The sequence below is a fragment of the Notamacropus eugenii genome, chromosome 4 (genome assembly GCF_028372415.1).
Source record: "Notamacropus eugenii isolate mMacEug1 chromosome 4, mMacEug1.pri_v2, whole genome shotgun sequence".
NCBI lineage: Eukaryota > Metazoa > Chordata > Mammalia > Diprotodontia > Macropodidae > Notamacropus > Notamacropus eugenii.
Window position 1 is genome coordinate 234046279 of NC_092875.1, and position 27507 is coordinate 234073785.

The following is a 27507-nucleotide window of genomic DNA, read 5'->3' on the forward strand; positions in this document are numbered from 1 at the left end:
GATATATAAACATGTATGTATATATATATATATATATATATATATATATATATATATATATACACACATATACACACACACACATATACAAACACACAAATACATACTATATATCTATATATATACAGATAATAAAAAATAATGGGAGAGAAGCTAGGGGATCAAAAAAAGGTCTCATGTAGAAGGTAACAGCTTTGAAAGAAACCAGGGATATAAAGAAGTAGAAGTGACAACCTGTGCAAAAACCCGGAGATGGGAGAGCAAGAAGACTAATTTGTCCAGATGTCAAATTATAAGAAGGGATGTAATGCATAACAAAGCCAAGGAATATACATTGAAACGTGGTTATGATGGGCTTTAACAGCCAACCAGAGGAGTATGTATTTGAACCTAGAAGTAAGTGTAAACCACTAGAGTTTACTGAGCAGAGGAAATGACATGGTCAGACATCAATTTTAGAAATATGACATTGCCAACTGTGTGGATGATGGACTAGAGAAGAAAGGGACTTAAGGCAAGGAGAACAATTGGGAGGCTATTACAATAGTTTAAAGCAGAATCATTTGAGTGGAAAGAGGGGACATATGTTGTGGAGATAGAACCTTTAAACAAGCAGGGAGGTGATAAGAGTCAATCATGCCATCTCACTTAAACTAATAAGATCCTATACCCTGGCATCTTTATCAGGTGAAAAAAAATCTCAACTCAATCAAAAGCACTACACTAATGCATGTTCTATAGGTCTTCTATAAATCACAAGCCAATTTAGAACTCAATTTAATTTTTGTGTCTGGCAATTTAGAGTGGAGAACAGTTCCAGCCAAGTTCCTAGAAGGAATTACTTGAGGGGAAAGGGAAGGAGTAGAGCCTGTCTCTCCAACCACTGTGAATGTCTCCCCCATTGTCTCTCCCAAATTTGTGAATTTTGGAAGGTCAGATAATTTGGACTTCTCATTGGCATTTTGATGGCATCTCTGGAGATGGTAGCAACTGGAGGTAGTGTCTGCACTGGGAGGGAACAAACTAAATACACAGCTATTCTGAAACTTCAGGTGCCTACAAAGGAGCCCAACAGGAAGCTACTTCATGACTAATAGGAACATCTCAAGGACTTTAGCAAAAGGACTTACAGGAGCTGTGACTTAATTCTTCTTACCACATGTGCTCTAATCTAGAGTTCAATTTCCCCAGGACCTTCTTGAGAAACCTAGTGCTACAGATTTTTGAGGGGATTCATTACAGTAACAGTCCTTACTATACCATCTTCAGTTAGTCAATAAAGCACTTATTAAGCACCTAATAAAATACCGCTTTCAAAAAGCTAGTTAAGTCCGGCTAGCTAATTGATATCAACAGATAATCGAAAGGAAAGGCATACTGGTGAGGGTTGTACCTGTAGGATTAGAAAACCACCCCTTGACTCCTCAAGGACTCTTAGAAGTGACAGGAGAAGTAACCATCCTCTGGGGACCTACCCATCTGGGGAAACAGGAGTTGGAAAAGTAGTTCCAGAGAATGTGTTATACAGCAAAATCTAGCAACTGACAGAATATGTGGAATGAATGAGAGTGAGAAACTTTAGATGACTCTGAGGTTGTAAACTTGGGCAGCTTGGATAAGGATGACAACTAAATCCAAGATAGCTGATAAGGTCACCAAGTGAGAGATTGTAGTGAAACAAAGAGGAGAGTTCCCAGCCTTTGAGTGGCACAGAAACAGGTGGTAGGAAGTATGTGTGATGATCCAGCAAAGGACAGTGAGAGGAAATGACAGATAGGAGGAGAACCAAGAGAGAATGACATCATGAAATACCAGAGAAGAGAAAATATCCAGCAAGAGAGAGTATGTAACTGTTTCAAGTTAAATGATGAGGTGAGAAACCAGTATGCAAATCACTGAGAAGAAAAGGAAAGGAAGTAGAGGCAGCACACAGCAGAGAGCTTTTTCTAGGAATCTGGCTATAAAAGGAAGAAGAGATACAGGACCACAGCACGAAAAATATATGGTAATATTTTATAAGGTCCAAAGTCTCACCTAGCAGGGGTGGAACAGCCACCAGTGGAGGGAGGACAAAGGTCAAGGAAAGCATGAATGGAGGAAACCAGAGACTTCACAGTTTTGCTGACAGCCAGGTCTGTTTACTTTCAAATGTGTGAGGGCAAATTGAAAGGGCTGTGTTCAGCTGCAGCTTGGATTTAGTATTTATAAGTGTCTATAAAAAAATAAACCTACAGTGATAATGAATTTCTGATAATAGAGGAATCACTATATGTGACTGCCTCAAGAAAAAACATCAATGGGTTGGAATCTTAATTAAAAATTTAAAAATGCCTTTTATTTGAGAATATTATTCTCATTTCCCGTTACTTGAAAAGCAGTTTTAACTAAGCAGGATATTTCCATTCCATTTACATGATGATATATACAATAAACATTTACATATAAATAAATTTATTTTTAATGCTTTTCTTGTGTCTGTGTTCTTCATTGCTGAAGAAGACCATGCCATCAAAGAAATGATGACATGACTTGCACTTGATTTTGTTTTTGAGTGAGGGAGGGCTGTACAGGTCACCAGCCTCAATCCTCCTCCAGAGCCATCTGAATCCAGTGACTAGATATTCATCAGGATGACTGGAGATGACCCAGGATGAGGTAATTGGAGTTAAGTGACTTGCCCAAGGTCACACAGCTAGTGAGTGTTAAGTGTCTGAGGTGAAATTTGAACTCGGGTCCTCCTCACTCCTGCACTAGTGCTCTATCCACTGCACCACCTAGCTGCCCCTTGCTTTTCTAACAACTCCCTGAGAGAGGCAGTACAAAAATTATAATCTCTTTTTACAGATGAGGAATCCGAGGCACAGAATAAGACTTGATATTTAACTTGTATACAATAAGTGTACATGCCTAGATCTGAACCCAGGTATCTTGATTACAACGTTCCAATGGAACATTTGAACATATTACTATTTAGTATAACTTAATTTTCATTAGAATGGTGGCATGGCTGAGAGACACAACATTATAGAGTAGGAACTATGTCTCTAATATTCTTGAAGCTGCCTGCCTTAATGCAAAGAATTCTGGATTTGGAATCAGAGAACCTCATTCAAATCCAGGCATGTATACCTGTTAGTATTGTAGATGTTAAATATCAAGTCTTAACCACTCTGTTAACTGTGCCTCAGTTCGCTCATCTGTAAAATGGGATTATAATATTTGTACTACTTACCTCACCATGTTGGTGGAATAGTACTGAATGTGCTATAAATGTATCTATAAATATTTACTACATATTAAATTTCCCATAAATGGGTTATCTTCTTCATTTACATAAGTATGAAAAATACTTTAATATTCTCTCTAAAACAGGTATATTAGCTACAATTTCTGAGAGAGATTTTTATAAGGACTCAAATGCTTATAGTTTTACGAAGACAGATGACATAGAAATATAACAAACAACATTTATTATTTGGGAGATAACACTATAGTAAAAAGAACACTAAGGTTGGAGTCAAAGACCTAGATTGAAGCCCTATATGATCTTGGGCAAGTTACAATTTCTCTAAATCTGTCCTCTCATTTTTTAAAGCAAGACTTGCTTGTAAAGAACTTTGCAAAGAGAAAAACAGCACATAATGTGAGCTCTTACTATTAATCGTTAAATTTAAGAATGTTCTTAAAGCACACTTCTACTCTAATTCAGATTCTTATCAAGAAGGTAATTTATGGAATGTAAAATAAATTGTATGAACATTTGTTTTGGAAGAAAAATGAAATAATGAATGTTACACAAGTATGCATGCTCCATCCTGCTACCCTTGGGAAGGTTTTAGCCTCAGTACTTAATTTGTGGTTCCATTTTATCAGATCAGTTAATAATCTTATTAATAATAATTACAATATTATAATATATTATAACAATATAATATATTATCTATCATAATAATATATAATATAATAATAAATATAATATAATATATAATAATTAATCACCTTATTAATAATAATTCTCAGGAAATGGAGGAAGCCACCTACGGTTCTCTCTTTTCCAAATACAAGCCAAATAGAAGCCAAAACCAGGATTCAAACAGAAGCAACAAAATTTTGAAATCTGAAAAAAACTACAGGTATTCTCTAAATAGAAAGCTTCACACACACCTCCCTTCCCCAACCTGTCCCCACATCACCAAATAGTTTACAAATATATGCAGTATATCCAAAAGCTTTCCCCAAACTTCTGGTACAAATGAAAACTGACAGCCAGAGGTGTGACATTAAATATTTTGAACTCCTAACTGCTTTGAATTAGTATTGACCAAAATGCTATAGGATTTGTCAAGAGACACACAAAAATATTTTCAATCTGGTCTGATAGAGGTATGAAAAACAAGGAGGTGCTTAATGGCATACAATTTGAGAAGAGAAAACAATTTAGTATAGTTTAAAAGAACACAGTATATGGAGTCAGGACCCAGGTTCAAATCCCAGCACTTACTAGCAGATTTTTGTAAATCACTTTAGACTCTGTAAACTTCAGTTGCTTTACTTGTAAAACAGAAGGGTTGAACTAGATGACTAAGGTTTCTTTCACAGCTCTAAATTTAAGATCCCATGAACATTAGCTCTTTTATCTCAGAGGCAGCTAGATGGTGCAGTGGAAAGAATACAGGGCCTAGAATTAGGAAGACCCACTTACTAAAGCTCACTTAACTGTTGGCCTCAGTGTGCTCAACTGTAAAATGGAGATAAAGACAGCACCCTACTTCACTCAGACGACTGTTATGACATGTAAATGACATATTTGTAGAAGCACTTAGGGCAGTGTCTGGCACACAGTAAGTACTTAATAAATGTTTATTCCCTCCCTTCTTTCTCCCTCCTCAATTTGAAAGATTTCAGAGTTAGGAGATAATTTTTGAGACTTTCATAAACTTTGAGAATGAGAATCTTAATTTAGACTTTGGTTTTCCCTAACTCTAACCTTCTCCTCAAACTCCCTATTTCTAGCACCAGTCATTTTGATTGCTCCCAAACAATCTTTTCCAGGAGCCCTGGGTGAACGCACCCATTTTTGAAAAATAAATTATTTCAAAGGATAGTCTCACAACTACTAGTTCATAGGCTGGTCTTTTGAAATACTGACATTTACAACATTAATCCTGGAATGAATAATTTTTGTTATGCTAACAGAACATTTATTAAACACCTAGTATACAAAAGTTACTGGGCCAAATCCTAAAGATAAAAAGCAAAACCAAAACTATACTGTTTTGATGAAATTTACATGCTAGTGGGAGGGCAGGGCGTGGAGAGATACAAACTGCAAGAGATACATAATGTACATATATAAGTAAATACAAAACACATAGAGTGGTACAAAGTAATTTCAAGAGAAACTATTAAGTAAGGAATCAGTAAAGGCTTTTCATAGGAGGGGCACAGGAACTGTTTTAGAATACAACAGAGCAGACAATACAGCCCTTAGGCAAAAACCCAGAGGCAGAAGATAGAAGGTCCTGTAATCAGAAAGGTAAGCAGAACAATTTCACTGCATTGGGGTGTTTGTGAAAGGCAGAAATACTAATTAATCCTGGAAGGTTAGGAGGCTACCAGATCATGGAGGGCTTTATATACCAGGCTCAGGTTTGCATAGTTTTTCATGGTTAGACCTGTGTTTCAAGAATATCAATTTGGTGGCTTTATGGAAGCTGGACGGGAGGACAAGTTGGGGAGACCAACCTGAAATAAGGCAGAGGCTGTGTGAAAGAAGAAACACTGGAGAAGGTTTGACAAGATTTGTCAACTTACTGGATATGAATGTTAAAGGAAAGGGAAGATTCCAAGCAGTTATCTCCTTATTGGAAGCTTATCAAAAGTGTGCCAATTTTCCTGTTAATTTTTCCCACTGCCACCCCTGAGCCCGCCGCCCCCCAATGGTAACTGGAAGAAAGTGGAATAGGTAATTCACAAAACAGTCTGGGGTGGGGGTGGGGAAGAGAAGAGAAGAGACTGCTGTTTTAAAGTCCTTCAATAAGCATTTTAAATCCAACTTAAAATTTGTTTCCTAAACTTCAAATTAGAAGGTACTGGAAAACTGCTATCTCAGGAACTTATAATACTATACTGTACTCATCATTAATTTATCTTCAATTCATCGAACTTATTAAATACCTACTATATTGAAGATACTTACCTAGGCACTGGGGATACAAAATTTAATTAAAAAAATATAAACACAGTTCCTGGACTCTAGAAGCTTAAAACCAAATAATTCATGGATCCTAAAAGGCTGTAGAAGCTTTTCCATGGATCTATCCTCAGTGGATATTTCAAAACAGATAGTGGCAATGCCTTCATCTGTTAAAACATTAGCCCTATTCATAATACCTAATCACACAATATTTCTCTTCTCTATGAACTGCCTAACTTAAAGACCAGAAATAAAATCTCACTCTATTGCCACGTCTGAGAACTTTCAGAAATGAGTGACAAAGTAGTATGTTTTAAACTCCTTCCCTAGCAAAAAAAATATATATATGTATGTATATATATATATAACTTTACAAAAGCACCTTTCAAATTCTACTGAATAAGCCACTCACCTGAACTTACTTTAAGAATACTTCCAAGGAATACACAAAGTCCCTCAATTCTTTTCCACGTATCCTTATTTAAAAATAAATAAATAAATAAAAAGTACCCAGGAAAGTACTAAGATTGTACCCATGGTGTGAGTTGATAATTTATCAACTAGAAGCTATGTTCAAACAACAGCAAGTACAGTAACAGCAAATCCATAGATTAACAATAAAAGTTTGTAGAAAATACTAATACATTTTCTCCAAAGAAGAGCGTTCTACCTCCCTGTAGGCCAGGGAAGGTTTACACAAGAGAGCATGGAACAGAGTACTAGCACTGGAATCAGGGAGACATGGATTCAAATTCTGACTCTTTCGTGTGACCACTGAGAGGTCACAAAAATCCTAAGTACCCAAGTCAACTCAGACTATAAATTACAAATGATTTGCCAGTTTGCATTAATGGTGTGGCAGAAGTTTCCACACCAGAAGTACATAGTATGAAAATTCCCTCCACTAATGAAATTATAGGTCTGGAGCTATCCCTTTGCTTCCTCCCATCCCTAAAATTTCCCCATACAGAAAATTTTATCCAGAAGATTAAAAGCATATAGTCTAACCCAATGAGGAAACAGATGAAGAGAGGTTAAATGACTTGCCTAAGGTACGAAAAAGTTGAAAGCAGCACAGATGGGACGGGTTTCTGATGGGCTATTATGAGAAAGGTCAAGCTCACTAAGGGACTATATAGTCCACACCTGGTAGAAACAAAACTCAAAAGACAAGAATTTTAAAATTTCCTATGTATTAATTTAAAAAGAACAAGCTTTGTGTAACATGAATTTAATGGAATATTGTGCATTCAGTCAAAAAGGCTTCAGTGGAAGCATTCAAAGATGACCTCAATGAAACGTAAAAAATTTGTATATGCCGATAAAAAAATGAAATAAGTAGAACCAAAAGAACAATATACACAATAACTACAACAAAGTAAGTGGAATGATAACAGGAAGCTAAACTGAGTAACTGAAAGACTAATTAAGATCCCAAAGAACAGATAATGAAACATACCTCCCTCCTCAGGGCAAAAAGGCTGGGCACTACTAGGGCAGAATGTTATATGGGCTTTTAAAACTTTTTCCACTCTTCAGTACTTCTTAAACTGTGGATTTCGGCCCCATAAACAATCAAATGCAGGTATAGCTGGTATTTCTGCAAATTTTTTTTCCCTATTATGAGAAAGAGTTCAAGGGTGGGAAGCTTTTAAGAATTCCAGAAATGATTGATATAACATAAACATAAAAGACAGTAGACTTTTTTTAAAAAAAGAACTTCTTTTCCACAATTATGTTTCTTCCCACCCTTAGAATTCAAAATGCCTTGAAAATAAAATGCTCTCCAAATACTTCCACCAGTTACCACCTATCAAACCTGCTTCACAGGAACAATAAAAGTAACTTTTTCAGTAATATTTTTAGAAAAAGAAAGCAGTGAAATCGTCTTTGTTATAGAGATCAAAATCCCCTCCTTAAAATACTTACACTGACTTCCAAGCAAATATAAGCTTTTTTCTTCTGATGTTATGAACTTAATATTAGAGACAAAACCCCATGTGAATTTTTTGTTCTTTACCTCATCCTCCTACAATTTTATGTAGTTCTATAAACTATTTTTTTCTCATATCCCACAATACTCGTCCCTCTCCTTCGACGACTTTGCTGCTTCTACCAAGACCACCCTAAGTAGTATTTTAAAGGTATGTTACTTCTTGTTCTAATTTCTCTTCTAGGTAGCCCATATGTTCTTCTTCTTAATACCATATTTACATCTGATCTGTTCTCAAGATAAGCCTTTGAACAGGAACTGTGCAGACTTTAAAAGTCCAATTAGTTCTTGTTTCAACTAACTGTAAAAGGCCCTTATTTATATAGAATTTTTTTTTTTAATCTCCCGGTAATATTTAAAATGCTCTAAATGAGCATTAAAACACCACTACCACCACTTAGGAATAGAATTACTACACCCTCTTCCCTATCTCATTTTGTTTTTAAGCTAGTTGGCGCCAAGAAAGCATATGTTCTGCCAGTGCTGAGCTAATCTCTAGGAAAGCCTTTGCATGATGATTCAAGAAACTGGAAGATCTCCTGCACTGACCTATATGCTTAAAAAATGTATCCAAATATTTGTTGTAACACAGTTCACAACGTATTAAAATTATTTCCCAGATTTCCCTCTTCCTCCATTTTTAAACTATTCAAAACTGAAAATACCCAGAAAACTGCACCTCTTACACGGAGTTAATTATGATATAGAAAATCCCTGAGCTCCTGTAACCACTAAAGAGCCTCGGATACATTACACCAGTTCTCAATTTAACCATAATGTCTTGGCTAAATCACAATTACAGTTATACAACTTAAACATTTTCCTTATGATTTCAAGGTGCTGTAACACAACTTCCGTCTTAAACAGTTGTGCAGTGTTGTTATTAAACCAGCTGTCAGCTGTGCTTCGGTGGCTTCTCGGTACGTCGGGCTCGATCGACAAAACACTTTGGAATCCTCTAGGATGAGTCACACAACATTCTCCCTCAAAATCAGATCTAAGAACGTGACAGGAGGCGAGTGTTAAAATCACCACTCCAGTGGACAAAAGGAAAGCAACTGAAAAGGACTGATTGCACAATGCCCATACACGTATCCGGCACTTAAAAACAAGGCGGCTGCTCGGCCCATGTTTTCCCTTTCTCTCGAAAAACCCATACGCAAGATGCAGCAACTTCCCCTCCTTTCCTCCTTAGTGCCTCCCCGCACAACCACCCATTCCACCCTCGCCACCTCATTTCGGAAGCTACACCAGGTGAACTGACAAGCTGACCGCTCCACTCGCCCCCCTCCGCTCGCCCCCCGCAGAGCAGTCTACAAACACCAGCGGGAGCGCGCGCGCGCGCGCCCGGGCGCCTCCCTTCTCGCCTTGGCACCCATAGGCGGCGCCCTCTGGAGCCACAGAGTCGCACACACACACTCAGACGCGCGCGCACCCACACAGGCGGAGGCGCGCGCGCGAGCACCCTCGCTCCCTCCCTCCCTCCCCAGCCCCCGCCATGTTACGGAAGGCAGTAGCACCGGGAAACCTCCCGAGACCGGAGGACAGGGTAGACGGGAGGAAATCCCTCCCAGCCGGGCAGCCACCACCCCGCGGCCCCTCTCCCCCCGCCCCCTGCCCCGTCCACTTCCCCACCCACCGTCCAGGACCCTCCCAGGACCGCCCCCCACCCCTCGCGCCGGCATAGTGACAGCCAGCGGTGCTCGGGCGGCTTCGCACACGGGCTGGCGGCTCAGCCCTTTGCTGCCGGCGGCGTGGAGAGGGCGGGGGGAGAAGGGAGATCCCGGGGAGACGAGCCAGGGTGTAGTCGGGGCAGGAGGGCTGTTAACGGTCTGCCTGTCACTGCCCTACCCACCACCGCCTCAGTTCGGCCCCATCCCCGCACCGGGGAAGACGCGCTCAGCCCAGACTTGGCATGGAGCCGCTGCCGCGGCTGGGCAGGATGGGTGAGGAAAAGGGGGTGCGTCCTTTACCTTGTGTGGGAGAAGCGGGGGGCGAGCGGCGAAGAAGGATTGCGGGGTCTCTTCTCAGGCGCCGGGGAAATAGCTCGCAGTCGAGCTCCTCCTTCCTCCTCTGCTGCTCAGTCCCCGCCACGCCCCCCCCTTCCCTTACCCACCCCTCTCCCGGTTCTTGTTCCGTGTCCGAGGGTTTAACCCTGGAGCTGGAGGCTCAGCGTCGCCGCTGTCCTGGTCGCCGTCACAGCCACAACCGCCACTAACACCACTGCCGGGGTCGGGTTTGAAAACATCTCCCGTCTTCGCCCGTCCCTCACCACAGCCTCCTCGCTCCCAGCCTCAGCCTGGCCCCACGATTGGCTGCAGTTCTGGCACGTGACTCTCCAGCAGGCACGGGACACGCGGCGTGACAACCCCGCCTCCTGGCTGCCCCGCCCCCACTCTCCCTCCCCCTCCACTACTCTCTTATCCCCTTCCCCTACATCTGTACCGACGACCAGAAACCAACCCCGCTGTGGGGCGCTGGGGCTGGGGCGGGGGAGGGGAGGGAGTCGGGATATACCAAGTGTAGTACTCCGGCCGGGGGTTGGAGCTTTAACCCTTCCCTTTGTGCTTATGCTGCTCGCTAGGGAAGCAAGTGGTGCCTCCCCCGTCCACCCTGGGGTATCCCCCGCCTTTCCTCACTCCCTCCCTCTCTCCCTCCTGCCTCCCCCTGTCATTCGACTCAAGGTGGGAGGGGGCGATCAAAGGGAGGGAGGTTGCGGCGCAGGCGCCACTGACGCTGAGGCGCCAACGGCCTCCATTCTAGCTTTCCGTGGCGGTCGTCGCTGCGGCTACGACTGGAAACTTCTGGAAGTGGCAGCGGCGGCGAGCTTCTTTATGGGGTATACGTCTATGTTATATTTGTAACGGGGTTGTTGTTGCGTGTTCAAACACCGGGTAAAATTGCTAAGTGACTGTGGGGAAGATGCGGGCTTTCTGCACTATTAAATTCTCGGCCTCGGGTCTGCTGGCTTCAGGCTGGGGCGGGAGGGGGTGAGGTGGGGGCCGATTGCGCAGCGAGTATTTCCACACCCCGCAGTGCGCCTGCGCTGAGCTTTACAGCCGAATGAATTGGCCCGGACTAGTGCCGAGGGGCGGAGGAGGCGGTGTTAGCTCCCAAAGAATGGGAACTGTCGGCCCAGCTTTCGGTTGTAAAGTGGGAATGCGCCTGCGCCGTGCCTTGGCCAATGGAAGATGAAGGGAAGGGAAACCAGGAACTCCATTATATAGGAGCGGGTACTCACCGTAGAGTCGGGTGGAGTTAAGAGAACGATTAGAATGGCCTAGAAGACCACTGGCCCCCAAAGGAGCCGTTTGTTACCGATTGGGAAAGGACAGCTTAAATGCTCCCTTTGGGTCATTTAGAAGCTGGATAGGTAGGTGCCACATTCAGAGGTGCCCCTGGAGGCGAATGCGTCAAGGAAAATTTTCTCTAGCAAGGTCAACACATCGATTTGTTGGTTTTAATTGTGGGTTTAAAGCATTTAATCTGATGTAAACCGCTTGAAGCCGTCAGTGAGTTCTTCCTCGTCTCTGGTAGTATCGATTGTAGTATCACTCGTGGCACTTAGCGCATGCTAACCTGGCAAAGTTTATTTTTTTTTTTCAAATTAAGGATATTTCCAACCAAATAAAACACCTAAGGACATGGACCCTAATTTATGCTTTGTATTCCCCCAGTGAACATAAAGTGTCAAACTGATGAGGATGAGAATAATTGGATTTGTGTAGGTATGAGATTCATTACAAATATAGTTGATATAGAAAGTATTGGTTTGCATAACTTTTATTTTCCCATGTCTGCCTTATGCTACTCCAAACTGCAGGAAGTGTGGCACAGCACTTAAATACAAAGGAGCACAAAGATAAAATGCAATCTGTTTATAAATTTTCCACCCTTGTTTCTAGCATTTCCCTAGCATAGTCAGAGCAGTTTGGAGGATGAGAAATTTTGATAATGTAGTGGCCCAACGGTGGGGAACCTCCGGCCTGGAGGCCACATGTGGCCCTCTAGGTCCCCCGATTGAGTCCAAGTTTTACAGAACAAATACCTTCTAAGGGGTTTGTCCTGTGAAGTTTAGATTCAGTCAAAAGGGCTGCACTGGAGGACCTAGAAGGCCACATGTGGCCTCGAGGTCAGAGGTTCCCCTTACTCTAGTCTAACCCAGGTAAAGTTCAAACTGCTCATCGCATTAAAAATGAGGTGCCATCACTTACAGCTTTGTTATTTACTGATGAGTGTACAGGCTTCATCCCCTCAATAGAATGTAAATTCCTTGGGGTAGGAGCTGCATTTGTGGTTTATTTTGTCTTAGTCCAAGTATCTTAAGGATATAAGAATGTCTAGCACTGCTAGTAGGTGCATAATAAATGCTTGATGAATTGGATTAAAAATTAAGATCAAAGAGATCATTTAATGTAGATTTGTTTATAACTTTGTTATTATTGACACTACAATAATAGTTATTTCCAGAGCAATAGTACACTATACAAAATTTAATGGCTTTTTTTTTTTTAGTTGAGCTGTAAAATTGCCAGTGTGTAAACCAAAAGTAGAAAATCAGGTTGCACGTCTTAGTTGATAGTTTGAAGCTCCCATCTCTTTGATGCTGGTTTAGGCTGTATTGAAAGTGTTTATGTGTCCACACACACTTTATCAACTCAAAATAGTCAATTTACCAGTTCCTTTTTCTGGTTTAAAGAAAGTATTTAGACATACTGAAATGAAAAATGAAGTTGAAGAAAATCTGTGGATTTAATTTATGCTATCTTTAAACTTCATAATAGCTGAAGTTCAAAGAGAATGCTTTAAGGTTTACGAAGTTCTCCGTATATTCTCATTTGATACAGTATCCTTCTAAAATAAATACTATTCTATTTTAGAGATGAGTAAACTGAGGTTCATAAGTAACTTGCCTAAGGGTCGCACAATCTAGGTGGCCTGGATATTGACTCAACATCCAAGTACAATTCACTGTACAGTATGTTTTAAGAGAATGCCCTAGGCATTATATGACACATACCTCATTAAATGAACCCAATATAGAACTTGCACAAAAACAGTAGTAGGAAATATTGGAATTAATGATGATCAGTTGAGGTTTGCATTAAGCTAATCCTGACATTAGTAAATGGAAGCAATGGAGATTCACCATTTAATCAGTGTGAACCCTAGTTTTATTCCTCATTGTGAAACTGGGGTTACAAATCAACCAATTTGGTAGTTCCACAGAAATTAAAGTCAGACCTAGATCATAAAAAAAGTATAGTTAAATTGAACAAAACATATTAAGTACTGCTCTTTGAAGAGCATTGTGCTAGGCCCTGAAGATGTTTTGCTAAGATAGTTGATAGAAGCATGCCTTCTGGCAATAAGCCTGATGATAAAGCTTTTATTCCCCATTTGTACACTGAAGTAGTTGATGACAGACTGCACAGTGCCTTTCTTTGGTAGAAACTTCTTCAAGAGTAAAGACATTTTTAAAAAATTCATCAAGTGTGCTAGAAATCAATATGTGGGATTATTAAAAACCTAATATACCAAATCCCTGCTCTACTTCAGGTTTTTGTCATTTGTAATTCTGAATTTTCAAGACACTTTATTGAACCTATAGTTAACCCTGAAGTGGGGACTCATTGAATTTACGGTTTCTATCATACTATGTACTTATTTGTAGTTTGAGTGAGTTTGTGCCCTTTTCTTTTGGTTTAATTGCCATAAAAAAAAATCACTAATAAATACAAAGATAGAAACTGGATTTGTGATTTCATTGGTATAAGGAATTCCTGGGTGACCTCTGCCTAGAGCACTGTGAGGTTAAGTAACTTGCCCAGGATTAAACAGGCAATGTATGTCAGAAGCAGGATGTGAAGTCTGAGTTGGCATCAGAAGGACCCAGAATTCTAATAAGAACTGTAATCTTGCCTCTGACACTTAATTCTGTAAGATTATGGTTAAGTCAGGTAACCTCTGTAAATCTCAGTTTCTTCATCTGTAAAATGAGGGTAATAATACCTGCTTCTCTAGATTGCTAAGTGATCTACAAACCTTTAAAGTACAATATTAGCAGTTTGTTACTAAATGGATTTGACTACGTAGTTGAAATGCGGTCATAGTGTGTTTCTGCTTCATTGCCGAAGAAGACCATGCCATCAGAGAAATAATGACATGACTTGCACTTGACTTTGTTTTGAGTGAGGGAGGGCTGTGCAAGTCACCAGCCTCACTTCTCCTCCAGAGCCATCTGAATCCAGTGACCAGATATTCATCAGGATGACTGGAGATGACCCAGGATGAGGCAATTGGGGTTAAGTGACTTGCCCAAGGTCACACAGCTAATGAGTGTCAAGTGTCTGAGGTGAAATTTGAACTCAGGTTCTCCTGACTCCGGCACTGGTGCTCTATCCACTGCACTGTCATAGCATATACTACTGTAAGGAAGAATTCTGTGTAGCAATTATTTTTGCATCCTTGGAGTAGTTAATGTTAATCTAGTCATAAGAAATTTCACACAGCTGTGTAGAATTGAAAACTTTCTGGCCTTTGTAAATATTCATACAATAAGTCTTTTTGACAAGATGGTTTTTTGGGTTTTTATCCTCATAATGGTCACTGTCTTTGACAAATACTAGAAGGTTTAACTAAGAGATTTTTTTAAAAGCTCAACTTCAAAGGGTTAATCAATTTGCTGTTAAACAGTAAATTGCCCTTTAACTTTCCCACTAAAATAAGCAAAAGATTTAAGGGCAGGAAGTGCATGATGACTCCCTACTGGTTTCACAGCATTTTTCTTACCTAGACGAATTTGCCATGAACTCATTGGTGAACAGTTCTCATTACTAGGTGTGCAGTTCAGAAATGTGATTTCTTACAATGATTTCATATTATTTTGAAAAACAGCATAGATTAATTAAATTTACTCATACTAGACAGTTTGTCTCAACAAGTATTTATTTAGTGCCAACTGTATGTCAGGCACTACATTGCTGGGAACTGGGAATACAAAAACTGAAAGAAAGCAGTTCTTGCCTGCAAAGGAGCTTACATTTTAAAAAAGTATATACAGAATAAATAAAAGAAATCTTTAAAATTGGTGTCCTGGCTTTGGCAGTATAAAAATGCAAAATTCAAGTGTTAATCATACATATGCTATGATGAAATGTGCAAATTGGGAGTTTTTGTAGATATGAAGCACAGACTGTACTCTGAACATACTGTAAGCAGGCATTTTGCATATTTTACACAAGGTCTAAGCTATTTGAAACTTTAATTTAAAGCAAAATTATCATCACATAAACATTTTTAGCATGTTTTCTCAACTACAGTCCTATTATATCTTATCATGTAGTTAACACCATAGGCTCCTGAAGGTTATATAAACAAAGAATAAACTCAGGTAAGTTCTACCAAACTAGAAACTCTTTGAGTATGGGCGTCATGGGAGGCTGTATGTCTGTAGACCAGTCTAGCTTAATTCAAGGAGGCTTAAAGGCAAACTGACTGTAGGATAACTTTAAAAGATCATCTACTAAATTATATAAGGTTATTTGCAATCTGCTTTGGTAGAAGATTATAGAAATCATAGATCTTTAGAGCACTAAAGGCATTGTAACATTTACCTAAAAAGCTTTTTTCCGTTTCCTTAACACATTCCATATAGAGAATGATCCCTAATGGGCTTTAGATCACTTTATGTTTCAAGGACCCTGCTACAGCTCTTTTACTTTTCTAATTTAAAAATTAATATTTAATATTTCTGTATATTAAGCATTAAATAGACATTACTAATAGAAAAAATTCAACCATATACCCAGCTATGCTTTTATGTTTCAGAACTTTATAGATAAGGTAAAAAGGATATCATAGGAGACTTTAGGAGAAAACAGAGTATTTCTAAAATAATACTTTTGAACTTCACTCAGGAATGGTTAAGAAAACAGAGTTGTGATTTTGGGCTATTGATGTTTGCTAGCAAAAAATTCAGGTGGTCTATAAAGACAAGTGATTTTGAGGAACCCCTAAATAAATGTAATAGATATTTGCCTCTGTATGCCAAGGTACAAGCCATTCACTTTTTCAACTCTGCAAATTATATAGTTTGAGTTTTTTCTTTGAATGCAAAAAATATATTTTGTGTTGCTATCTACACATCTAAAAAGAATGTCTGACTTGCTTGTAATCTGAGTCAAAACAGCCAAAGATAACATGAGTGTGTCTGTACATGATGGAAGCTTTCCTTTTTTAAAATGATGGTTCTGAAAACAAGTAAGATAATTTCCTTATCCCACTACCTAAAGCATTCCTGGAGTAAATTACCATTTGGAAAATATGATGATATACTTGTGTGAACATATCTTTGGCATAGTGCCTGGCACATAGTAAGTTCTATATAAATGTTAGATGGCATAATTAGTATTGTTATTATTATTAACCTATTTGTTTTGAAGAAATGCTAACATAAGTAAGATTTAGAGAACATAATTATGTTAATGCAATTAATTGTAATAGCAATAGAATATCAAAATACAATTTAAAACACTGAAATGTGATAAAACCATAATTAATTGTCACAAGATACTTTTTCTGGTCACATGTAAACTGAATATGTTGCTAAAATGGATGTAGTTGGAAAAATGTACCTACAACTTATGTATGTAATCATTAGCCATTGCATGCAAAAGGTTTTAAGAGAATATTTTGTAGTTTTTACATGATCTTTACAACTTATGTCACCATTAGGGTAAACATAAACCAGAATATACAAAATTAAACATTTACATAGATGGGGAGATTGTTTTTTAATTTATTTTAAATGTACGCAGAAATATTTTGACAGGTTTGTTTGGGGTTTTTAGACAAAGTCATACAAATTACTTAAAGGCCTGACTGCACACCAAAACCAGGTCCTTTGGGTGGCTCAGTCAAAGATGTAAGACCACCAGCTGGCTCACAAGAGAAACGTCCACTCCTAAACGGAAAAAAAAAATCATTCAAGAGATTTTACTAACATCCCTAAAAGAATTTTAACAGTCTCAGCTAACCTATTTAGCAGAAAGGTAAGTGGGAAATAACTTTTTTCAAGTTCAAAAACCCAAGAATAAAATAACAAATCTTTATATAGTTCAGTAATTTCAAAAGTGAAATCACGGACTAAATTCTTAGGGACTGTCTCATCTTCCAACCTATAACTGGCTTGATTTAAATAAAACTGTCATTTGTTCCTTTTTTCACTCCTAAAAGATATAATAGATGCATGAAAATTTACCACAATTCTACAAGGAGAAGATGGTAAAAATAGATTACAAAAATGGAAGCAAACAACAAATTATTATTTAAACAAATGAACGACAGTGGCATGGATAACCAAAAGCTATTTTTTGACAATTCAGTTTTTAAAAACTAGAAAGATCACATATGCTCTTAACTAGTCATCTGACCCTGAACAAAAAATTTAATTTCATTATGCCTTAGGTTCCTCAACTATAAAATGAGTGGGTTGTTCACCTCTAAAATCCCTTTCAATTCTAAATCTATGAATTTAGGACCTTTATTTTGGAATTTCACTTAAATTGAGTTACAATGCCAAAAGGAAGTACAGGTCTGCATGTTGTTCATCCTTTGTATTTGAAGACCACCAATGACATCACAAGGTTGATTTGCACATGAATTGAATTTAAGTGAGGCAAAGTTGCACAGTCATCAGCTTCACTCTCTCTCCCAATCATGGAAGTTCAGTGGCAAGACAAAAGTCAGGGAGACCACTGCCCAGGATCCAGTGGATAACTTGACATCTTTGATATCTGACCAAGCTGGATGTGCTCCACAGTACCTGCTTCAACTGCATCCATAACTGTTGGAACAAATTGTTTTCACCTGCCCATTCTGCTGAGGAAGTCTCCACATTTGGGGTGGACACTGCCCTAATTCACTGGCTGGTTTGAGACCTGTCAGTTACCCTCAATCTGGTTTAGCTTGTCTTCCTAGACAGTATTGCATATAATTCTCTTTACTATATTTGGAAACTGACGTACTGGGTTCTTTGTGGCTTTGAAAATATTTTCTGGGTTGCTTGAAAATAATGCCTCTGGGTCATGAGAAGCAAAGTCAAAGCATACTTGTAATTTGCACTTTTTGATAAGAGGATATGTTGGTGTTAGGATTATCTAAAAATATCCTTTGGATGAACAGTACAGCTACTAGAGCAAACAAGGTGACTAGCACAAAAGTAAAAACAAAGGGCTGCAGATTCTAAAGAAGTGATCAATAAAAAATTATTTGCTGTATCACCTACTAAGGTCTAGGCCCAGAGGATACAAATATAAAGAATAAAACAATTTCTGCTCTCAAAGAACTTATTATTTTGATAAAGACATATGTATAGAAAGAATGTTAGAGGTAACAACCTATCTTACTCTATCTTCAACTCTCTTGCCCCTAAAATCATCTTGCCAATCTCAACACTCTATCTATCATATATGCTATTAACAGAGTCCAGTTCAAGATCTACCTATTTTCATTTCTCCTGTTCTCTGACTGATAATTTATCCTGCCTTCACTCGTAAAATGTTCATGAGCATTCATCAGGCTCATTCATCAGTTCCTAACCCATTTCTAACTTTCCTCCTCCTTGGTTTACAAAATCATACACTGTCACTATCTGTGCAGCTCTCTCAGCTTTTTATAAACTAACTCTCGTAAGTGATACTTTCACAGGGGAAGGTAAGACTGGTATCTAATTTTAGTGTTTTGGTTTTCTAAAGTACTTCCTGTTAGTTGATTTTATGCCTCTATTCCACTTGGGCTAATAGTCAGTGACATTTTAAGATATGGATTTTATCAGTTCCTTAGTGCAACATGTTTGTGAACAGAAAAGATAAAAAAGATAAAAACGTCTGAATCTCAGTCCATTATACGGCAGAAAAGAATTGAAGTTCCAAGCAGATAATAAACATGGAAGTTGACTTAATGTTTCTTGATTTCTTCAGTTCCTGCTAGGATTTCCCCACGTGCATGAAATTGATTATTTCCCTAATGTGCATGCTTAAAATGCCATCTATTTGCCTATACTTTTCTTTAAAATCCATTTCCAAAAGTAAATGAATTTGATCTTCTACTTATATTTTAAACTTAACTTTAACAAATCCAAACTCTCAAATTTGGCCTTTGAGGGACCAGAAAATTATAGAAAAAATAGCATTTCATATCCAAGTTCCCTGATTGCTAATCCATTAATACTACTGCAGCATCACTAATTTTATTTTTAATAAAAAAAATTATAGAAGGTGACAGGGTAAGTTCTGTTCCTTAATCCCTCTTTTCCTTTTCTTACCTCACAAAATAAGACTGTTAAACCATTAGATTCAATGAGGAAAAATTTAAATGGAATTTTAAAGATCTACTTCCTAATCCATATCTAATAATCTTATAGAAGCAGTAAGCATTTGGATATTTTAGAATACTACTCAGTATAAAATATGACCAATGTCAGAATTAACTTAGCAAAGTGCTCTTCACATAACAGAGGCTCAAATATTTGATATAATTTAAAAGTATTTACCTATAACAAAATGGAAGTCATGTTTTTATATTTCTAATATGTTTATTAATTTATTAATAAACACTAAATCAAAAGATCATAGATTTAGAGCAAGAAGAGATCTTTTAGATCATCTAATCCAACCCTCTAATTTTATTTATAGATAAAGGAACTGAAGCCCAGGAATTGTCCAAGATCCTATTACATAGCAAACATCAGAGGCAAGATCTCAACTCACCTCTTCTGATTTGGGAGGCAGTGAGTTTGCTTTCTAAGACTGCCCTCCCCGTATGAGCACAAGAGGGGTGGCAGTTTTTCATCCACAATAGAAACTGCAAACATTTGTGAAGTTATTCAATTCAGAGGAGGTCACCTCTCATTAAAAGAATGCATTTTCACCAAACTTCATTTGTAATCACTTATTTCTTGATTACCAAATAATTAAAAAAAAATAAATTTCCAGCAGCAGTGTAGACAAAGAAGAGTTAATACCCAAGGTACTAAATTTTGCTATTTAGATAAAAGATTTGGTAAGAATTGAAGTTTGGAGATTTCTGTACTTGGATTTCATTTATCTTTGTATCATTACCATAATCAATAAATAACTGAAAAGGCACTTTGCAATACTGTTGATCACTGGATGGGATATACTATAGGGAAATTCAGAAATTACTAATGTAAAAACAAAAGACAGCAAAAAAAACTTTAATTTTACTATCTTCTCATTTTTATATTATCTTAATTTCCCAATCCTTACCTTGTAACAAAAAGGAGAAAAAAACCAAGCAGTTAAAAATTAAGCAATACACCAACATAGCTAACAGGATATTTAAGTCCCCCACACTTCTGCAAAGGATTAGAAAGGGAGGTGAATTTTATGATCTCTTTAGACAAAAACTTAGTCATTTGTAATCATGAAGCTGAACTTCTAAAACTTTTAGGATTTGAAAAGATGTCCCAATTTTATAAGGTTTTAAAAAATTTGGACAGATGTTGAGATATTCTTAATTAATTAATCAATTAAACTTCAAAAACAGAGTTCATTAGTGAGAGCTATGTTACTAAACAGTACTCTAAATAAAACAATCTGTACTTTATAAATAACAGGTTGGGGTCTCCCAATAGAAATGAAAGAAGGTGTGGCTAATAAATTCTTTTGTAAAGTCTCCATTTTAAGTCTGAGGCTCAGGTTGGCAAGATCTAAGGTACTACTTACCGACCTCAATCTAGTATCTCTAAAGGCATTGTATACAAATGCAATTAACACAAAGGTTAGCAGAGATAAAGAAGGATGAAGATACTGAATTACTGTACTTAGTCCCTTATTTTTAGGGTTAAGGAATAATGAAAATATGATAACATAATTTGTAGTATAATTTGGCAGTTGAAGATTTCAGTAGTAGTTTATTGTAGTGAAGGGGAGCATAGAGAACCCACAACAAAATGGAAAAATCTCAAGAAGTATCATTCAAAAGAGGGGAACAATTAAAGAAATGAATATGCCTAAACAGGGAGACATCTGAGATGGTGTTTTAAAATGACATCTACAAAATAATGAACAAATTTATTGGATCATTATCATAAAAACTAAATAAAGAATCTAGAAGAAGCTGACTCAGAAAAAATAACATTCATTTTAAAAGCTATGTTCATAACAGTAAGAAAAGGAAATGGGTCAGGCCCACAGTTTGAGTCTGACAGTATAACATTAGCAGATGAAAAAAGAATCACAGTAACTTTGTATCAAGAAGAATGGTTTTAAAATTCAAAAACACAAAAAGGAAATAAAGCCCGACAAGGGTGAAGAAGTAATAATGAAAGCACAATGCCAAGTCTCCAAATTCAGATAAAATCACAAAGTAATGAATTTAGATGTGATACTATGGAAAGATTTAACTTTGGGAAATCAAGAAGAGGAAAAGTGCCAAAAGACCACAGAGATAGGTGAATATGTCTCAGTTTTCAAATAAATAAAAAAGACAGATCCAAGAGTATACAGACTAGTATAAGTGTTGCTGACCTTTGGCATTAAAGAAAGCCAATTAAAAAATCTAAAAACCGATAAGCAGGTGGATTTCAGAAAAAGCTAGAAAGATTTATATGAACTGATACAAAGTGAAATGAGTAGAACCAGAACACTGTATTACAATAACAGCAACATTGTGTCATGATCAACCACGAATGAAAGAACAAATGGACTCTGAATGCAGATCAAAGCATACTATTTTCATTATTTTTAACTTTTTTCCTTTTGGTCTTCTTTCACAACATGACTCATATGGAAATAAATATATTTTACGTGATTGCACATATATAACCTAGATCAAATTGTTTATTGTTTTAGGAAGAAAGGAGGGGAGGGAGAAAAACTTGGAACTCAAAATTTTGTGAAAATTAATATTGAAAATTCATTTCAAAATGTTAAATTAAAAAATGGTCTGTGAACAATTAATGAATGCATATTAGTTCCTATGTTCCTAAGAACATGTCACATTGAACTAAAGTTTCCTTTTTTGGTGGTGCTACTAGACATGACAGACACAGGATACATCTTGATTTTCAGGCAAGACATTTGGTGGTCTCATGGTATGCCCTTGGGATAGGACAAAGAAATCTAGATTACATAACTTAATGGATTTATAGATAGCTCTTCTGAGTAACAAAACGAAGAAAATTGATGAATGAACTGCTGTCAACCCAAAGGAAGATTTTGTAGTGGCATGTCACAGGGCTATGTGATTGGTATGCCCTATTTCATTCACCATTTTTACAAGATAGGAAAAACACTGATTAAAAATGATGAAACAAAACTGGCATAATACATTAGTTGGCAGAATCTAAAGTAAAAAAAGATTTGAAAAAATGGCTTTAAATTTGACAGAAGACTGACTTAATGGCACTTCCACAGGGGGGAAAAATGAGAATTTTAGTAGATCCCAAGTTCAGCATGAGCTAACAGTTCGAAGTAGCTGATAAAATAAAAAAGTAATCTAAAGTTCATAGAAGAATAGATAGTGTATTCAGCTCAAAGGACATAATATGTAACATTTATGCAGAGCAATATAGAATTCATAAGTTAAGGATCTGAGGCCATATTTGGAGTACTGTCATAATCTAAACACTCATAAAAGAGTGGTGAGGAAGTACTACTGCTGGAAGGTGTAGTAATCCTGGTATATGAAGAAAAATCTAGAGGTACTTAGCCCAGAGAAGAAAAGACTAGAAGACTTAAGGGGAAACATGATAGATGTTTGGAGTGCTTCCATGCAGAAAGAAGCAGGTCAGATATTTTGTGTTGCTTTTAGTGGTAGAACGAGAACTAGAAAACAGAAGATAATAAGCATATTTTGAATCAAAATAACTTTATATGGTTTCAATTATGAGATAGTGAGTTTCCTATCAGTTTTCAAGTAGAGGTTTAATCTGATAAGGATGTCAACTGTCATAAAGATTCCTATTTTGGGGAGAAAGTTGGACTAAATGACCTCTGAAGTCACTTCCAACTCTGTAAACTGAAGGAACAAATGTTTCCTTTAAAGACACATAAACATTTAAATCTGTGTTTTATAAATAAAAATATACCTTGGTCCAGGTTTTGGAACATTGCCAGCTTTCAGCTCATCAATTATCTCTTCAATATCCTTAGGTGTCAAATCTTCCTATGAACAAAATATAAAAGATTTAAAATTATTTTACATTGTTGAACATGTGACTGTTATATACTACATAAAACCAGGGGTGGGGAACCTGCTGCCTCAAGGCCAAATGTGGCCTTCTAGATCCTTTTGACTGAGTCCAAGTTTTACAGAACAAATCCTTTTATTAAGGGGATTTGTTATGTAAAGTTGGGATTCAGTCAAAAGGCCACACTTAAGGACCTAGAGGGCCACATGTAGCCCCAAGGCTCTCTTCTTCCCAAAGTTCCTATTACTATTGATGGAAGACACTACTATTCTCCTGTTTGGAGCCTTGAGGTCATCCTTGATTCCTCACTCACCCCTCAAATATCCAATCTATTGCCAAGTGTTGTCATTTCTATTTTCACAATCTCTCCCATATGGCCCATTCTTTCTACTCACAAAGCTATGACCCTAGTGCAGGTAGGCCCGGATCATGTCTCATCTGAATTATTGAAATAACCTTTTAATTTGGGGGTTCTTAACTTCTTTTCTATCATGGACCACTTTTGCAGCCTAAGAATCATGTTAAAATGCCTAAGATATGCAGGATCACAAAGGAAATCAATTTTATTGAAATAGTTATCAAAATATTTTAAAAAAACAAATTCATACAGCACAGGTTAAGAACTCCTGTTCTAATCCATCTCCCTGCCTCACAGTCTATCCTAATTATAGTCCACCTTCCATTTAATTCCCAAAGTGATTTTCCTGAAGTATAAGTCTGATCATGTCACCCACTCACCCATCCTATTCAAACTCCAGTGGCTCCCTATTGACATTAGGTTCTAGGTTAACTAACTAGCAAACTAACATGGCACTTTGTAGTTTCCAAACTACGAATATTATGAATATGAATTTCCACAACTGTGAAATCACACATCCTTGCAGTCCTGAAGTGATGTATTAAAGCACCCAAGCAGAATTTGATATAAACTATATCAGAAAGACAATAGCCACAGAAAAAGAAACAAGTCCTGTCAGATATATGTCTAAAAAGGGGGTTATGATCACTATGACACAACAATAACGTTGAAAAGAAAATGCTAAGACAATGAAATCTTTCAAATATTACAAATAAAAATTTTTTTTGCTTAACTGTTATTCCATGATAAACTTGCCTGGGCAAATCTGTTTTTATAAAAGCTTAATCCTCACATGAAAAAGAAAAATTTTCTATGAAAACACAACTTTATAACATAGCAGAAGACAAATTTTTTTGTCTTTTTTTATCACCAATCATTTACCGATTTTTGCCCAATGACTAAAATGCTAATGTTCCCAACAGAAGAAAACATTATCATTAACGTGAACTGGCACATGCTAAGAACATGAAAAAATCTGACATATTTCAAGTATTTGCACAGGTATGAAAAAAATTCACTTCTACTAAAAGTTACTAATATGATCATATGTCTTAAAGATAAACTCAGAAGAGGAGGTAATAATTAACCATTTCTCCTGACTAGACAAACTAAGAAAAATACAGGAAATCAAAACTCTACTTATTTAAAAGCATTTCAAGGTACACACAAAATTCTAAACTTAATGAAAGTGAAATACTCACATAGTAATTATCATTTATTTGAACCATTGGCGCATTTACACAGGCACCTAAACATTCCACTTCTATTAGCGTGAAAAGCTTGTCAGGTGTAGTTTCTCCAACCTTAATACCTAAAAAAAGAAATGATTACTACTGAAATCTTATTTTAATATATAAATCTACCCTCTGGAATTTGGCCATTTTTAAATATTAAGCACAGAGCATTTCAAAACATTGTCTTAAAAAGAAAAGGTTAAGTTTTAATAGCTACTAATATCAAGGAATTTTTTTATAACTGTCTATTGTACACAAAGTCCTCAAATCTGTTTTTGCTAGTTTACTCTGTCAGTTAATGCAGCAAAAAACGCCAAAATTTTTAGTACATAACTGTGATTGAGAAATTTAATGTGACAATCTGAGTGACTGAGAATCAGGATATCTGGATTCTGGTTTAGCTGTTTCACCTGGGGAAATCACTTTAATTAAGTTCAATTCAGCAAACATTTATTAAGCACTTACCATACACAAGGTACTATGTTGCTCTAACACTGAGGTAAGGAAGGTTAAAAAAAAAAACTTCAGTTACTGTGTTCAAGGAGCTTACACTTTTAATAGGAATAGGTAAGATAGGAATAGAAATGAGTATGATGCAGTGTAGAACATGCTATGGATAAAGGAAACAGTCTAGACAAGAGTATCATGAAAATATAAGGACGGATCATTTTCAGCTGAAGGGCAGAGTTTGATGAAGATCAGTGAAAGCTTTATGAAGGGGGCACCTAAATTGCAGATTGAAGAAAGAAAAGGATTTCAACAGGTGGAATTCTATTGATAACTTCAGCAGGAGAACAACAGGAGGGAAATGGAGCTAAAAGAATAAGCAGACATAATTGGTAAGGCTGAAAAATTAATTTAGGAAGTGGAAATTTGGGGAGATTCAAGAAGGATCCAAGTCAGAGGGGGCAGAAGGAAGCTTAAAGAAGAGTAGAGGAAGAGAACTGGACACATTAGTAAGACATGCCATGAGAAGGAGCTAACTACGTAAGGAGAATTCTTCAGGAGACTTTGCTAAGAAAGGTACCAGGAAGACAAACAGAGGCTGAGGATCACATTTCCAAAAAGCATGAAAAGCAAAGAGAAGTTTCTGCACATAATGTAATGTTTCTCTTTCTTCCATGGCCCTGTAATTGTTACCTAGGTTCAAAATGCAGGCTGATGTTTCTCCTAGAAGAGAAAGCATAAGGGCTCAAAGAACACCTCTCACCACTCTGCAGGTTATCAAGGAGAATCAATTTTTCAGTGTCTTCATTATGAAAAGAAAAAAAGAATTTGAAGACAAAGAGCATCTCCTGACATGCCAGGTGTTTAATGGATAAAAGAATATGATACAAAGGAGAAAAGGGAAGGACCGCTGAACATTTGGAGGTTTAGAGAGTATGAAACTCTTCCTAAAGAGGAGAGACCTAAATCTTTTGAGAAGAAAACATCTTGTCCTCCAAGGAATGATGATATGAACCTACAGTTAAGAGATCAAGTGGGCTGGTGACTGACTCCCCACTCAGGAACAGTGAGGCAACTACCTGTCAATTTAACAACAGTGGAAAAGTCTTTTGTCCTTTCATGACGTGTGATCAGTATCAATTAGAGATACTACCAATACTTGTCAAACCGAAAGACTTTATTCAAAAGGAGCAAGATTAAGTGTTTGGAAGGAAGGTGATTGAGCAGTATTATATGTTAAGAAAATACAAATGTGAGGAAGTACAGACACAAACGTAGGGAAAGGAAAGCATGGTGGAGAACATTTGGGTGAAAACTGACAGGTGAATTTAGGCTTGATGGAAGGGGGAAAAGTTCCAATAATTACAGCTTTACAAATAAATATAAAGTGGGCTGCCTTAGAAGGTACTGAATTCTTCTCACTGGGATGTTATGGCCCCTTAAGTCCTTTCTAACTGTGACATTCTTTGAGATGCGGGGGGGGGGGGGGGGGGGGGGGGGGGGGGGAAGGGAATGTGAGCAAGGGAAATGGCCAGTGTGTATACAAAGATGCTGAAGAATGCAAATCATTTGCAAAGTGCATAAAGGGAAATAATGTGGGGAAAAACAGTTTAAAAGTTATCTGGATTATCTGTAGTGTCTTAAATGAAATGTAAGGTGGTTTTTGATTAGGGGAGTGGTATGGTCAAATCTGTGTAGTTATATAAGACTATTTCTGCAGTTTGGTGAAGAACCTAGGTGAGAAATAATTAGGGTGGTGGTGGTTTGAGTAGAGAGGAATGAATGTGGAAGAAATAAAATCAACAAGCTTTGCCAAACAACTAGAAGTAGTATAAGAAAGAACTTTTCTGAGCATCAGTTTCTTCATCCATAGACAGGCCCAAAACAGAGACACTTAGAATGTAAATGAGTAAACTCAGTAAAATGAGACTGAGTTCAGGTAGGAGGGATAACCAAGAGAGCAAATTTATAAGTTACAAATAAATCTATGTATTGGTCATTTTATGGAGCATGTGCCATTGCCATAACATTTTAAGATTTCTCTCACTAAAATATTCCAAT

General features: G+C 37.4%; 2 protein-coding genes and 1 long non-coding RNA gene across 6 annotated transcripts in view; 1 reads left to right on the forward strand and 2 right to left on the reverse strand.

Annotated features, from left to right (window-relative positions):
- Positions 1–10576, reverse strand: part of ANKRD12 (ankyrin repeat domain 12) — a 204654-nt gene extending 194078 nt beyond the window's left edge. For 2 of the 4 annotated variants that reach the window (XM_072604248.1, XM_072604244.1), the window contains exon 1: positions 10163–10576. The gene's annotated coding sequence lies outside the window, so the exon portion shown is untranslated. The remainder of the gene's footprint in view (positions 1–10162) is intronic. The other 2 variants (XM_072604249.1, XM_072604245.1) reach the window with 2 other exon arrangements.
- A 342-nt stretch (positions 10577–10918) lies between these two features.
- LOC140501054 (uncharacterized) lies at positions 10919–20125 on the forward strand. The gene is made up of 2 exons (XR_011966041.1): positions 10919–11028; positions 19886–20125. It is a non-coding gene; the product is annotated as an uncharacterized lncRNA (long non-coding RNA).
- The window catches only part of NDUFV2 (NADH:ubiquinone oxidoreductase core subunit V2), a 35735-nt gene continuing 25197 nt past the window's right edge, over positions 16970–27507 (reverse strand). The window contains exons 6-8 of the mRNA XM_072604250.1: positions 24967–25076; positions 23305–23381; positions 16970–17154 (exon numbers count right to left, since the gene is read on the reverse strand). Coding sequence (XP_072460351.1) covers positions 17061–17154; positions 23305–23381; positions 24967–25076 — 281 coding nt within the window. The 3' untranslated portion in view covers positions 16970–17060. The remainder of the gene's footprint in view (positions 17155–23304; positions 23382–24966; positions 25077–27507) is intronic.